The 16,610-nt window shown below is 37.8% G+C and overlaps 1 protein-coding gene across 3 annotated transcripts in view; it reads left to right on the forward strand.

Moving 5' to 3' along the window:
* PRDM2 (PR/SET domain 2) overlaps positions 1-16,610 on the forward strand; it is a 63,108-nt gene that overhangs the window by 16,605 nt on the left and 29,893 nt on the right. For all 3 annotated transcript variants that reach the window (XM_050909271.1, XM_050909272.1, XM_050909273.1), the window contains one exon: positions 3,682-3,808. In XM_050909271.1, the coding sequence (XP_050765228.1) occupies positions 3,682-3,808 (127 nt within the window). The remainder of the gene's footprint in view (positions 1-3,681; positions 3,809-16,610) is intronic.

Genomic DNA, 16,610 nt, shown 5'->3' on the forward strand with positions numbered 1-16,610 from the left:
AAAACCAAAGGAAGGCATTAAGAAAGCTTGTTTTGTCTAGTGTTTTGTAAACTTGTTTTTCATTGTTTAAAGTGACAAATTTATAGTAACCAGGCTTTTTAAATAAAATTAGTGTGAAGAAATGGGAAGTTAAGCTGCAAGTGACTGACAGCATAGGAGAAGTATAATGTAGAGGAGAAGATTTTGAATGTGTGGTCTCAAGGGCAATTTACTACATTAAAGCATTTAAATATTGTCTGTTGTATCAGTTTTTACTATCCTATACCTTAGAAACTGCAGGGAAAATTCATACCTTGGGGAAAAAAATTGTGCTGTTTTCTGCTTTCTTTACAGAATACGGTTGCTTATATGTCTGCTTTTTATTTAAAGGTTTGATTTTGTCTCACCTTCTGTATCAGAGATGATGTTGTTCTTGTAGAGTCCATATCAGTCTTAGATTCACATCACACCTTACTGATAACTGAGACAAAAGAAAGCATGTAATAAATAACATCTTAAACGTCCTTCTCTTTCTGCATATAATGTGTTATGGTGTATACACTGCCATTTCAAAACTGTTGTAAATTTGCCAGCCCGGGTATGTACACATGGTTCCTTCCTGATTCTTATCATAATTCATAAATTTAGGGGAATTCCATTTGGTGATAAATAAACAGCACAGTTTTTATTTACCCCCAAAGGAGAATTAGAGTGGCTTGTATGTCATTTTGTTCTGCTTTACCTCAAAGCATTTAAAATGTTGTCATGGCTATTTATTTTTTTCCCAAGGTTTTCTTCAGCTTTTTGTGGGTTTCTAATTTGTAAGTTAAGCAGGCTGATTTCCAAACTTCATTGCTAAGATAAGCAAAGTCCAAATTTGCTTGGTGTAAAAGAACCTCGAAACTGCACAGAGCTTTAACTTCCCTGTTCTCTGCTGTAAATGAATAGTAATAGGCTAGAACTTTTAAGTGAGCACAAGCAAATGTTTTTTCTCTTCCATCTTCTCTTCATCTTTACTGAAGGACTGAGGATATTTGTAGGCTGCTTTGCATATGCGTTCTCCAGGATGCATGAGAGTTGTGATATTTCGATGAAACAGCTTAAACTCATTACGGGGTTTCAGAAGTTCTTTCTGCCTCTCCTAATGAAATGAGCTAGTTGAATAGTGTTATTCTGCACATAGTACAGGACTTTGTAATTCTTGAAGAAGTAAAATTGCAGTGAAAACTCAGTTTCAAAAAGTCTTCTAAATAAGTTTGGCTGTGAAACTGTCCTTGATTAAGGTGAAATTAATTTGTTTATGGAAGAATGTTTTGTCAAACAGGTTTGTAATAACTCAAGAACCTCCCTGTTACATACAGTGTGAAAAATGCACACAAGTACTAATGCCACAAAGTGTCCACTTAGGTTACATTTGGGGAGATAAGGCCATATCCAGGTGCAAAAGCACAATATTGCAGTAAAACGCAGTATCTGTGGTGAAAAATACATACTCGAATAAGGTCAGACAGGCAAATGTCTATGTCAGTCTGTACAAGGCACATTGCAGTGCTTGTACGTGTGCAATGAATTGAATTTTAGACAATCTGTGCTAGAACTTCTTAGGATATAACTTGTTAGGGTACTACTCTTGAAAACAACAAATTCAGAAATTACTTTAAACCTTTTGAACAGAAAATATTCAGATCAAGGAATGCTAAATGTTGCAGTTAAAACATAGAGCACCAGAAGGCATGTGGAAGTTGTTAACCTAATGAGCCTTTCCAAAATTCATACCTTTTTTAACCAAGCTATCCCAGCCTGACACTGCTACACAAACAGTCTGTAGGTAATAGTTTGGAGGAGGTTGGGTTTTGGAGTTGTTATTAGAGGGTGTCATCAGTAGGAGATAGCCGTGTGTTCTTTAGTGTCAGAGCAGCGATAGAAGTGGCACTTGGTCAGTGTAGTCCTTTTTTTGCTCGTGTTGCTTGTGAGGGAGCAGTTTTAATTGTCTGGTTTTGAAGCTGCTGCTGCATGTCATTTTAGAAGTACGAGGTTAGAGGGCTTAATTTAGATTCTAGAGTAGTTACACCAAAACTAAATTCATCAAGTTGAATGTTAGTTCCAGCCATGCAGCTAACAAATTACATGCTCGTTATCATCCTGTGTTTGCATTGCCTAAAATTTTTGCCAGCTCTTTTCTCTGAGTTTGTATATTGTTTAGATGATAAGTTGTTTGCATCAGACAACTCTTCTTCATTCCTTGCTGCAAAATGGGACCATGCAAATAGGTTTACCACTATTTATCCTATCAGGCCTCCAGAACTGTTAAGGAAGCCAAACCGTAGGCTTTGCTTATAATAGAACTTAAACACTTAACATAGTTGTTGGGATCTTGCATCTCTTGTTGTTCCAGTGTCTGAGGGTATAATGATAACTATCACCTTTATCAAGTGCTTCTAAAAAAAAAGTGCTTTAGAAGAAACAACTGTTACTTGTTATTACAATATTATTGTTCTTGATACAAAATTTCCCTTTGGCTTCAGACTTGAAATAATGGTGTAAGGATACTCTTTGCTCTAATGTAATGACGCTAAAAGTAGTATCTTATCTCCACAAGCCCAATCTTCATTAAGCCCTGGAAAAAGGGGATTGTAGTTAAGGTAAAGGAAGGCATTTAAGCTGATTTTTCTTGGTTTTGGATAGAATGCTTCAGGAAATCGAGAGATAATTATGAAGATTTAAAAAATAGGTACAAATACATCTTTAGTGTGCAAACTTGGGGACTTACTGGTTTGAGTCTGATAGTGTTTTAAGGAGCATGTGAAATAACCAGAGAAACTACTATTGATCAGTTTGGTGATAGCGCTGGGAATATGAGTAGTAATTGCAGTGATACCTACTTGACTGATTTGGTCTTTCCTGTGCATTTTTTAACTGGGTAAAAAAAAAAATCAGAAATAATAAATTCGGAATGGCAAACAAATCTTTCATTATTGTGATGAAGCGGATCTCTCTAACTTGTAATAGTTATCTCTGTTCCTCTGTATTCCCTTTACTCACGGCGACAGTCTTTTCCTGTATCTTTAGATTTTGTTCCAAATTCCAACTTTAGTGGATGACTGAACAGTTTTACTTGTTATTTAATGCTCTGTGTAAGGTAGGTGTGTTTAACTCGAGTAATGCTGGGAGCTCCCTGAAAAGAATTAAACTGTAAATAGCAATAGTAATAAACACCGGGGATTTCATTGCTGCGAGTTCAGTCTGCGTGGATTTAAATCACTGTCACGATTTGAGACAAACGGAAATTCGGGGTGTTCCAGCTTGAAGTTCCAGGTCGATTTAATAATTGCGTATTATTGTGTAATTAATTAACAGTACTGGTGGAGAAGCCCGGTTTCTCGGTGGCAAGGCATCCTCATGACAGTCGGAAAGAGCTCGGGGGTTGCTCGGGTGCTGCCTGTCCGCCGGAACCGGCCCCCTTTCTGCGCGGTTTTCCTCTGGTCCCGCAGCCGGGGCGGGAGGGGGGAGCTCGGCGCTGCCCACGCCGCGCGCCCTCCGGCCGGCAGGGGGCGCGGGCGGCGGCACCCTTCGCGCGCGGGGCGCCGCGGGCTGCGCGGGGCACCGCCGTCGGCGCCGCCGCGGCCGCTCCCCCGCCCCGCGGCCCGCCGCCAACAAGCCGCCGCCTGATTGGCGCCGCGCCTCTCTCTTCTCTCCCGGCAGCCAATCGCGCCCGGCGAGGAGCTGTTGGTGTGGTACAATGGGGAGGACGACCCGGAGATAGCCGCCGCTATTGAGGAAGAGCGAGCCAGCGCCCGGAGCCGGCGGCACTCCCCGAAAGCCAAGAAAGGTAGGGCCCTCCCCGCCCGCCGCGCCGCGGCCCCCGGCCCTCCCTGCCGCGCCGCGCCCGCACCCCGCGGCGGCCGGCCATGGCGGCGGAGGAGGAGGGGGGCGACCCGCAAACTTTTGCCGGGTGGGCGGCGGCGGCGGCGGCCGCCGTGACCTTCCCCCGCCGCCGCCTCCCGAGCCGGAGGGAGGGAGGGAGGGAGGGACGAGCGGGGGGGGGCCGCGAGGCGAAACATGGAAGTTGTGGTGTCTCCCGGCCCGGCTGGAAAAGTTGGCCGGGGCGGCGGGAGAGGCGCCGGTCTGCTTTCGACAACCGGGCGCTACGCGGGGAGGGAAAATGTCTCCGTCCCGAGCTGGGCAGCGCCGCGGCGTTTGGGGGGCTCTGCGGGGCTTGCCGTGAGTATGGGAATGCCCTTTGCGCAACAGCACGCAAGGTTGTGTCAGCCTTCTTAAAACTATAAACTTTTTGTGTGGGTGGGGTTGCTGCTAAAATTATTTGCAGGCAGAGTTAACAAGTGAAGTGTCGCCGAGGAATGGGTTTCTGTTACGCGCAAGGATTATTTTTTTTTTTTTTTACTTCAGGCGAGCGCTGGTGCAAATGAAAAAGTAAGGCTTTGTTATTTTCCATGGATTTTAATTTCTTGTTATTTTTAGGGTACTGGTGATCTTGTTGGTCGTGAAATTTTGCAGGCAGCGTGAATGACTACTTCTGGCTGACTTTGGCAGAGGAGGAAGGATGGGAGAAGAATTTCGGGGGGATAGACACATTAGTCTTTATGTGCATATGTATCTCAAACCCGACATCCATTATTTTTTCCATGATTAATTCGGTAGCAGCATTTTTTAGGGTGCATGTGCCTCCATGCATGGCCTTATATAACTGACATTTTGACTACCGTTTTAGGCCAGAATCGCAATAGGAGCTATCACTTACAGGGAGTAAATATAAAAAGGAATTATTTACAGTGGTAGCACAAGGGTATTGATTGCTCTTGTAAGTGAATATGTGTATTTTGGAATTCTCTGAAGGCTACAAACGAACCAAAGAAGGAAAGGAGATAATATTTTAAATGGCAGCATTGTAAATTTTGTTTAACTTAAAATTTAGGGCCTGATCTTACTTGTAGTGCAGTTGACTGTGGAACTCACATTGGGAACAAGCTGAAACATTTAGGAGAACAGTTGTTATATAAGTTTTTTTTTTTTATTTTAGAGATTGAGGAGGGAGCTGGGAGAAAGAAATGGTGCAACACAATTGGTTATTCTTTTGAACAGTAATTCATAGGTTAAGCTAATACAACTGAAATTCAAGCACTGATTTTTATTTTGCTGCCTGTAATGAAAAGCATATTTAGCACGTATATAAGCAACGCTTCGTAAATTAGAGGCTGTATTATGCTTTTTTCTAAATGTGCATTATCTTAGCAAATAGAATTTGTGTGCCTGTGATTTACCTGAAAGGCTAGAAAAACAACTTGAAAGAATTTGATTATATTATAAATCAGAAAAGCCAGACAGAATAATTTCTAAGGTAATTTTTCATGGCATAAAAGTTATATTTTGCATTAGTGAAGTTAGATAAAAATATCAGTAGTGGTTCCTGGGTTTTGATTTTGTGCTATTTTGTAGGTTTAAAGTTTTAACTGTTATGGGTTTTACAGATTTCAGACTGTCATAATTAGAAACAATAGATCTCTTCCCCCATTTTATAAACATAAGCTCCTTACTAAGGCTCACAAATATTAAAAAAAAACCAACGACAACAAAAACCAACCCCAAACACCAAATAGATGAAGCATTTGAGAATAACCAAGAATAATTTATCTATGGAATTATACTCTTGTATCATGAAGCAGAAGGACCAAATTCTTAGTATTTAGTTGCTTTGAATTGTTTTGATTAAAGTTTCAGCATCCATGCTGTAAAAGATAAGGCAATTCATAGTATGTGCTTTATTCTTTTCTAATACGTGCATATTTTGAAATTGTATAGTTCTATTTTTAATAGGTTCCATTGGAATTATTTTTAATCCTCTACATTCACTCTCAGTTATTTTAGTATTTGTAGTAACATCTGCTAATATTTGCAATTCACAGCAATTTTTTTACAAGAAAAATAATATTTTTCTGCTGATTTAATAGCAGTAGCTGCAGTTAGGATTCCAAAATGGTTTCTACTGATATACCTTCTTTTGCAGATTCAGCTATATGTCTTAGATATGGAAGTTTTTTTAGCCCTGGGGTTGAGGTTTTATGGGAAAAGAAAGGAAATTGTCATGAGCAGGACTAAAAAGTAGTTTTATTTATTTATTTATTTAGAAAATAATTCTAGCTATATGATGAAAGGGGGGTGGGAGGAGAAAGATGTTGTGACTTTATGCATGTGAAAAATTGGGAGTCAGTACAAGGTAATCTTTTAGATTAAATGCCAATTTAAGAAACTTGCTAGAGAGTAGCTCCTCCAGAAGGCTGTGAAATTTGAATTTATTAGCTACCTAAACAGTTCATTAATTCTTTTTTTATAAACTTATTTTGGCCTGTGTTGCAGGTTGTCGTCTTACACATTGAGGAGAAAATAGAACTAAGTAAGAACTGCCAAGTTTAAACAACTGGGAATGAGTGTGTGCTTTAGAAATACATTTTCCAGAAAAGTAAACTGACAGTGTAATAGCTTAGAAATGACTAGACAAGACATTATTTGAGAAGTATATTATAATTTAGTTATTCAAAACATGCAGTTATTAAATAGCTCATAATTATTCTGTATTCAGTAAAACAAATATCCTTTTGAATTTTTAATGTGTCTTAGGCCTTGTCCTTGGACAGTTAAGGTATCTGTCATTTGACAAATAGTCCTGTTTCTGCAATTTATTTAATGAACTCTGATTATATCAGAAAAGGTGACCATTTCACAGGTATTAAAAATGTGATGTGTTTTGCCCAATTAATCAAGGCTTTCGTTATTGTAAAACTTTTCATATTGCAGTAGGAATACTCTTTATTTCTGAGTAAATCTTCACATGCTGTCAATTCAGACTGTCTTACCATAAGAGGTAGGCCTTCCTAAATTTGTAAAGTTGAGATGGCATTTAAGAATCTGCAGCTGACAGAGTCTAGGGTAGACACAAAGTACAGATTGAACTGTTTTCCTTGACCTTGATCTCACCTCTGTTTGCAAGTGATTACTGACACAAGGTTCATAATCTCCTTTAGAGCGTATTTAGGATGGCACCTGGCATTCTCCTCTATGTACCGGTCTTCTCTAACATGTTTGCAGAAGGTGGGATCTTGGTTATGCCTCAGTCACGTTTCTCAAAACTCGCCTGGTCTTTACTTGCACAACTTCTTCAGCAGTTCAATGTCTTGCGTATTTTTGTTCTTGTAGTCTGCGTTCAAAATACTTTACATCTCCCAGGTGTTAATGTTCAATAGTTACTGCCTGGCATGGTCGTAGGTTTTCATAGCTGGAGTAAATCCTTCACATCTTTCTTCTACCTTGCACAACAGCTTAGGAGTCCTTGAGGAAAAGAGGCAGTTCTTACTAATTTATTTTTATGCGTTGAAACATTGCATGTTGTTGCTAAGGTGATGAGTGCATTTGAGATTTAGAAAGAAATTTGGTAGGATAAAAGAGTATCGGGGGGGAATACAACCCAAAAAAAAGAAAACAACTTGGTGAACTTGGATAGCATCAAAGATTTTTGTCAGAGCCAGCCCCTGTTATCTTTGACATGATTACTACGTGGTTAAGAGCCAGCAGCCGCCAGTGCATGGTCAACAACTAGCAGAAAAATGATCTAATACATTTTTTGTTGCTTTTGCATTTTCTGAAATTTCATTTATTTGTTAAGCCTTTATCATCTGCTTCTCCAAAGTTGTAGTTAATATGCTTCTGTCCTACCTGCCAAGCTTGTAGGAAAATTTTTTCAAATGAAATGCTTTAGCACAATATTTTTTCATTAATTCCCTTTTTAAGGAAAGAAAGAGAACAGCTTGGCTTTTACTTTACAGTTGAATTCATGTGTCCATTAGAGGAGTAGCATGGACATTTTTTTTCTCTCATCAGGGTGTTTATTCCTTTATGTATGACAGTAGTAATATGTAGTAGTAGGAAGCAGTAATATTGAAGATGAGTGTTTCCTTCAAGAAGAACACTTTTGGAGTCTCTGGCTTCAGACTCAGTCTTCCTTTCAAAAGTAACTTTTCACTAACTAAATAAAAGTATTTAAAAAAAGGATGGTCATACATAAAAATATACAGTGGTTTTGTCAGGTTATAATCTGCTTTAAGGTGCTAAGTAGGCTCCAAGGTGTAATCAAACAATGCTAAAATAATCTAGATAGTTTCTGTTATGGATTATGTGGCAGATCAAAAGTCTGTTCTCAGAGGAAGAAAGGTACTGAATGTTACACAGGATAAAAGTTTGCTCTGCTACATGGTTGTGAATAATACCTTTTAAAAAAAAACCCTTTTTTTGAGGGTAGAAGAGGGCAATGTTTTACTTCTCCTGTGCTTGCTTATATCTCTGTGGTAGTGGTCTGTGCTGTGCTGCTCAGCTGTATTTGTGTCTTAGCTGTGTTCCACTTAGCACTTTATCTAGGCAACAAACCCCAGTGGCATAATTTGTACTGTTGTCTGGAATGAATACTGCATGTGCCTCTTTCATATCTTCTCTCTGTACAAAGTCAGGCTGTCAAGGCAGGGGGGAAAAGTCTGTAATTTCATTTTCCCAAAAGCACATGCTGCGTAAGGCAACTTGAGTGGGAGTCTGTCATGAAACCAAATGACCTCTTAAAAAACCCAATTGTGTCACCTCTTAAAATAGAGTCCTCTATTGTAGTGCAGGCAAAACACCTGAATTGGGTTCACATATATCTTGGACAGTCCCTGGTGATTATTTACTGTAGTACAGTTTTAAAGTCTCAAACCGTTGCTAATAAATCTTTTAAAACTTTACTACCTTAAATGGCTCTACCGCTATCGTAATGTTGCTATTTCCCATAGTTGTTATCAGATTTCAGGGAGAACATGAACTATGGGGTAACTCTTAGTAAATAATACTGTCCCAGAGATAGCGTGAGATTAACGTGGGTGAATTATGAATCAATTATCGTCTGTTATAAATAATTATTATGCCTTGTTTTATATCAGTCTGAATGCAAAGTGCAACTTTAGGCTTCTGCTTCACAGGTTCTAAATAAATGCTGTCATAATAAAAGTTGCACTGCATTTTCTTTTGTGTATAAGCGTGACTTGCTGAAACAGTGTCGAATTGCTCCTGCGGAGAAGGGAAATGTAAAGATGAAATAAGCAGGTTAAATTTTGTGATAGTAGAAATCCTTGCAGTTTTTTTGTTAATACTTTCATAGGCATTCTCACTTAGTTCCAAATAGCTGTACTTGAGAGTCACGTAAATATGTATCCTGTTTACAAAAGGTAGGCCTTGGATTGCCATCTGGATGTCATCACAAATGGAAATCATGGCCAAATGATGCCCTGATTGTCTGGTTTTTAAGTTTCATGAATTTATTAGTTAGGCTTGTACTTGGAATAACTTTAAAAGTTTATTTCCAAACAGAAAAGAGCTTGTGAGAGAAATGATTGTGTATTAATTGGAATGTAGCTTATAGAAGGATGTTGAAGTTCTGTAAGTTGTACATTAGTAGCAAGGATAATGTGAAATGGTATTCTTATCTAAGCTCTATTTCCAATAGATTTAATGAAAAACTTAGGTAGGAACTCAAGGCTTCAAAATTTCCTAGCCAATGACTAGGAAGAGACAAGGGAGGAAGGAGAAGGTCAACAAGATCATCTGGAACAAACCCTTAAAATGAAATTTACTTTGATTTCCCAAAATCACACTGATTTACGAGAAGAATTATATAACTCCAGTTAAAAAGCTGCATTTGGGATGTCCAGGGAACTGTATCTCTGTGGCAGCTTCTGTCTGGTGAATATCTAATATATTTGAGATCTTGTAACCGGCAGAAATATTCTTCTGTCCCTCATAAATGGGGCCCTTTGAATAGGAGACTCGTATTACTTTAAATTCCCATCTTCACTTCTACAGCAACGCCCCCAGTTCCTATGATAGTTGCTGCTCTGAGCTTTCCCGAACAGCGGAGTGAAATTGGTATGATTCATTCCAGCCTTGCTCCTGCCTACGGGTTTAAGAATAGGAGAAGATAAGCCTTCATTTCAGAGGTAAAAAAAAAAAAAAAAAAAAAATTATTTGTATTTAAAAAAAAAAAAATTCAGCACTAAATTGCCTATATTGACCCCTTAAACAGCGATTTTCTAACTATAAACTTTTGGAAATATGAGGCCTTAGCACATTCATATATTTCCTAAGTTAGTAAGAAAATCAGTTTTTTTGCCTTAGTCAGGTTGTATCGTATTTATGTGAACATTGGGAAACTTGTTTACTTATGTGCTGTAATTATAAGGCTAGCGAAGGCTGTAAGGTTTGTTTCTTCTTCAGAAGCCTCAGATGTACTATTGTGTACACACTCCCTTTAAAAGTTTCCACGTGTGCAGCTGGTAATGGAAACCCACAGGTGCTATCAGCGTGCTCTCTTGGCAGTGTGGGACTGTCACTGTTATCAGGGTATCATGGGACGTATTTGTACTAGAAGTGGGATCGGACATCCTGGTGTTTGTAGTACGGGGGCCCGCAGCTTTGTCCACGCAAGCATCTGACTGGTGGTGCCACTAAGAAAGCAGAACTTCTTATAAGAAGAATTTAGCAAAGGGCTTGAAGGTGGTCAGGAATGCAGTGTAAGGACTCAGTGCTGATTATCAGATCTTTGTTAAAACAAGTACTACAAGCACCTTGCATACTCTCTCTGTTACTTTATCTCTGTGTATCTTGTCCTTAAAATAACAATACGGCCTTCATGATTGTAACAAGTTGGCATGTTTCTAGCTACTAACTGATTTCTGGTTAGGGTAAATGTATATATTTATCTAACATAATAAAGATATTTTTCTTGGGTTATTTGGTTATTCAAATTCTAAAGGGTTCCATATTTTTCTTTATACTTTGGCTTTTTCAGCCACACTTCCTTATACTATTTTTTCTAAGTTGAAAAATAAAATACATCTAGACCACAGTTGCAGCATTTCCTAGCAAATTTGCTAATGCTGTCTTCAGTTACATAACCTACAGTGGGAAGTGAAATAAGGCACCAGACAGCTTTCTAGTATTAATCCATTTTTTTCTATTGATCAGGGCTAGCTTTGAAACAATGAGTGACCTGGAAGAAAAGAAGCTTGGTATTCCACTGCTAATTTTTTTTTAATTAAGCCAGTGTGTTTTGAAATTATTTTCCTCCTTTCTTAGGAAAATACTTTTTTAATTTTCCTGAAAATAAGTTAGAAGTTACTAAGTTCCTATTGAAATACTACTTTCCTTGCAGAAATATTTTATTGTATTAGGATTTTCCAAAACTTTCTTAGAACGTTCTCTTTTGAATCACAAAACTGTTTCTGCGTAGAAGATGCGGAGAAAATATGATGATTGCTGTTTTAGGGAAGAGCTTTGAGATAAATAGATTTGGAGGTTATGTTCCAAAATAGGAAGGGGATGAACTCCTGCAGAGTAGGAGAATAGACACTCTTTTCCAGAGTGAAACAAGTGCTTTTCTTTTTTATTCCCTTAAGTGACATATTTTGTGATTTAGAATTGTCCTGTTGCTTATAGCATACAAGAGAGCAAACTCGATGAGTTACTGACTGCCTTACCTATATTAAAGTGTTTGAGTTTGCTGTCTCGCTTAAATCTGGATGACTTTTATTCACATGAATAATCCTTTCTCAAATTCTTTGTGTTACCTCATGTTAAGTCAAGGGTTTACCAGACACCGTTGCTCTTTCTATGGTTTCCTTACCCTCCTGTGCAATCTCCTACTTCATTTTTTGTTTTTTAATTGGAGACTCTGGCTTTTATGGTGGATACAAGGTAAAGTCAATGATTGACTTTCAGTGTATTCTTATTTTATTTACCTCTAGCTTGAATCATGTCTTAATTTAGTGAAGGCTCCAAGTTCTCCTTGTAATGAGAATCTTCCATACCTCGTACTTATTTTTACTGCCTTTCTCTAGGTGTTTTCTTTCTATACCTCATCTTTTCGAAACCATTTGAACAATATTATTCATATTGATTCTGTATCATTAACGGTACGAAACGTTTTTGATCTTGTTTTTATTACACTTTACCATAATTTTGCATTGACCATTTATTTTACTTGACTTGTTTACAGGGAACGTCTTACACTGAGGGCCTATCTACAGATGCCCCGTGTAATTTATTATGCAGTGATAAACAAGCACGTTTAACTTAACTTCAGGTGTGTGAATACAAAGTTTTGATAGCTGGTTTATTTATGGGAAGAGATGCAGGCTCCATTTGTGTGTGTGTGACTGAGAGCTGTTTTCTTTAATTGTGAGATCTCCTTTGTAAGGTAATTTGTGTTTGTAAAGACTCTCTGAAGATTCTCATGTTACTGGATTACGAAACTGCAAAATATCGAAGTATCTTTATATTCCACTTATTAACTATTTAGTACATTTTCCAAATGAACAAAAGGGAAAAACAGTTGTAAGACCAGAGTGTATTGATTTTTTTTAATCTGTCAAACCTTCAAATTTATTTTGTTATTCCTGCCAAGAGCCTTACACAGATTGACAGGAATGACTTTGTTCTGAAGAATTCTCACTGGCCTACACTTGCTGTGTCAAGTTCCTCAAGGAAATGTTATAGCAGTCTAAGTTTTTGCTTGGGTTTAACAGTTATTGAAATAAGACTCACTGTATTTCAACATTAGTAGCTAAGAAATTAGATAATGTCTGACCATCAGATATTCACTAGCAAATATTTACTTACCTTTTATACACTTTTTCCCCTGGACTAAGCAAGCACAATATTGATTTGAATCACCAGTGCATATAAGTTATTTAGGATGAAACTTTCAGAAGCACTTACGAGCTTACCAGGGTTGCTGCTAAGAGTTAATTTTGTTGTCACAGTTTCTATCAGACGTCTGCAAGAGCATTTGATAAAGTATGATTAATGCTTTAGAACTTCAAAGAGGCAGTATTATTAATGCGATGATTGACATAAAGTTACTCTAGTGAGAGTATTATAATAGCTGAAAATCTATCATCTTGATTATTATTACTGCAAAATGCCATGGAAATGGCTAGTCAGCTATACATCTATTCTAATTTGCATTGAGAGCCAGATGCCTCACTGGAGTCTTGTCAAATATGAATCTTGTTTTATTTGGCAATCCATAAGAAACAATTTGATTGTTGAATGGGAAAGACCTGGTGTTTCTGAAAGTGACTTGATTCATATAAATTTTGGTAAATTTTCTCATGCATCACTGTTATTGAGAGCCAAGTCCAATGCAAACTTGCTTATGGTGCTGCCAGTAAAATCAGAAACTAAGTGTCTAGATAGTAAGCTCTGGTGTAAATCACCTCAACTGCAATAATAGCTGACCTCTCTGTAGCAGATGTTAAAATACACACCTTTGCCATAGAGTCACACTCTTAAAAGGAAATGTGTGTGATATTGCTGCCAAATATTAGAGTTGTCTTGGGCTTTTACCAAGGAGTAGGTCATAGTAAGTTTCAATGAGTTGAGTAAAAAATTGACTTTCCTGCAAAGTGTTCTATTTCAAGTTGCAGGTAAAGAGCAGAGTGCAGTGTTTCAGGTCTTACGGACCCTTGTTAGGGATTGCAAAAGCAAAGTGGACTTTGTGCTGAAACTTCACTCGTAGCTACCGAATCCTTAACTGTTAAGTGTCAGCCTCCAGTCTCTCCACTCTCGTATACCAGAGCTATGTTTTTTTCTGGTTCCTTGCCTGCAAATGAAAATGTTCAAGTTAATTTTCAGTGACATTTTATTTTTGTATTGTTTTAGTTGACATTTTATGCTATGAAAAGATGCGTGCAAAAAACTTCTACAACTTTAAAGTCTAATTTGATCTAAACGGGTTAATCTTGAATGCAACAGTTAACTGAGCAGAAGACAAATACATTTGTGCTCTGACTGGGATTTGTTTTCACTTTATTTGAAAAATGGAGGAAGTTGCCATTCACTGTAGTGACTTGGAGCCTATTGACCTTTCTTGATTTCATAAGTTAAGCAGATACCAGTTTGCTGTCATCTGGTTTGGGGCAAACTATAAATTTAGTAACTTCTGTTGTCGGTTCTGCTAACATGAGTGCCAACTGTTACTGTTGTCCTGTAGTACTCTCTTCTAAGTCTTGAGAAATGCACTGATTGGGCAATTGGAGCATTACAGTTAGAGTTCCTTTGGAAGTATAATTCAGTATATCTTCTGTTATCAGAGAAGACTGAAAAGCATTTCTCTAAGAAAATATCAATGGGCTGCAGCTGAGATGAATGAAGCACTTGGTTTCATGGAGAAAGCTAAGCAAATTTCTTTCACAATTTCTCAGCAGATAAAAATGATTCGGGGACTATATTGTGCATTAAAATAATGAGTTTACATAATGTCTACCCCCTCCTTTATCTACTTTTATATATTAGAAAGGACCTGCAGTGATATTCTGCCATATGACCTTGGATTGTCACTCTGAAGTTGGAAGGAGATGAGTCTTTCCAAATTTAACAGATGCAGAGAAGCAAAGTTTTCATGCCTGCAAATGTGTCGTGACAGTAGCTACTTATTAACAGTTAAAGATGTTCCTTGTTAGGTTGGAGACCCAGTTCATACAATGCTATGATATTTTTAATGGGGACTAATGGAAACACACTACATATTTGCTATAGTAGGTAGTTGGTAATTCCATTTTTGTCATCTCTACTTAAGTTGTTAATCATGTTGTTTTCCTTGCCTTGTACAAACATGAGTGCATGTCATTTGTCATATATTGTTTTTACATCTCTGTTCTTAGTGTCTGAGCAAAAAGCTCAGGGAAATTAATAATGCTATGCTTGCAGTAAATAATAGCCTTTAAAACTGTACAGAAAAAAGAAACACTGTTTAAGGCAAGCTTGCATTGCATACTAAAACTGATACCTTGGCACTTTGGAGCGCGCTGGTAAAAGGAGGGCAATAAGGGAGTGTGTGCTATGGGAAATACTACTGAATGTTTTCCAAAGTAGTTTTCCCTTTTTGAAATGCAAGATATGAATCTATTGCAAATCTATTGGATTGCTACTGATAAGATTAAAAAAAGATTTTCATCAACAAAAATGTGTCCCATATGTGATTTTCCTTATTGAATCCCCCCAAAGTAAAGATCACCTCTGCAAGTTGTGCTGAAGAAAAATAAGAAAGCAAGAAGGTTAAAGGAAAGAAAACTGGAAATGTATGCTAAGGAGGGGGATGAAATACATTGTAAAACAAAAGGGGGTGGTTTTACTGAGAATACTGTTTTGTTGGTGAAAAATTTCTGACAAATGACATGTAAGTATGGTAAACAAAAGAATTCAGTTGGGTAAAAATGAATAACAGAGGACAAATTTGAGTGAATGTAAATAAAAAATGTTGAGTGTGACCTTGTGGCAATTCTGAGGGGTTTAATTTTATACATGGGAGATTTAATCTAGTGGTAGCAGCACTGTCTGGGTCCTACATCTGTGAGAGGCTTTGCTCTTGTTTCCTCAGTGTTAGAGACTCCTGTTACAGTAATCCCAGTGCTCCGGGATACAAAGGCAGTCCTGTTTCCTGGGAATTGTAGCCCTTGTACAGCTGCATTCTCCAAGTAAAGCCATAGCCCATGTCTGGACAAACGTTTGGATAAACTGCATTTTTGGTCTTCCATGCAATTGCAGCTTTTCTCTAACCTTTTGAGAGTTCTGTTTGGCATGGTGGAGGAAAATTGCTCTTGATAGCAGAACACCACCTTTATCAGCAGTGTATGAAGGGCACTAGCTTTTGGGTCTGCATGTGGACTCAGCAGTCCTTTCCCCCCCCCCCCCTTTTTATAAATGTCACTTATTGGTATGACCACTACTGAATTTGAACATAGCCATTTTGTCAAACAGCAGAATAAAATGCAGGTGAAGTCCAAAGTAGTTACATTTAAAGATAACTTAGCTAAAAAACCCAGATATTTTTGATCTAACCCTCTCAAATGTTTAGTGATCCAAATAGGGCCATGACAAGTATTTGGGTTATTTCTTACAGATAAAGGCAGACTGATCTAACAGTGATCATTTTAAACTTTGTGGTAGAAGTAGTTGTGTGAGGTCTTTCATTTGCATTATCTTGCAAATGATGCTGTCAAAATGCATGTTATTTCTTAATTATCTGAGTGTAGCTTCATTTCAGGGTCAGAAAAACATTTCAGGGAGAGCTATAGTGAATGTAGAAGCAACATTTTCTGGATTCAAGTAAAAGCTCATATTCATTAAAGCGGAGATTTAAATTTTGACTGACTCACTGTATTTAAATACGAAATTTGCATGCTCTATTTTTAACTGAATTGTACATAAAAACTGGCTAAATATAGAGAACATCAGCTATTTCTGGAAAATCTGTATGCCAGCTGTCATTTCTTTTGCTGCTTCTTTTGTTTTAATACGTACCAAAATAAAAGCTAATGGAGTATAACTACAGAGAAGAATGTTTATCATATTTTCTGTAATGGAGTGGCTGTGTCAATGGTAGCTGTGGTTAGCTATCGAGTAACTTGCTAGGAATTTGTAGTGAATGGTGGGATGTTGTGTTATTAGGGAGGGTAGGAGGTAGAAATACACAACTACATTGAGTGATTGAGAAATTCTAAAGCAAGTCTGATTGCATATTTGTGTACTCTGTATCTGCT

This window comes from Gymnogyps californianus, chromosome 21, assembly GCF_018139145.2.
Source record: "Gymnogyps californianus isolate 813 chromosome 21, ASM1813914v2, whole genome shotgun sequence".
Classification (NCBI taxonomy): Eukaryota; Metazoa; Chordata; class Aves; order Accipitriformes; family Cathartidae; genus Gymnogyps; species Gymnogyps californianus.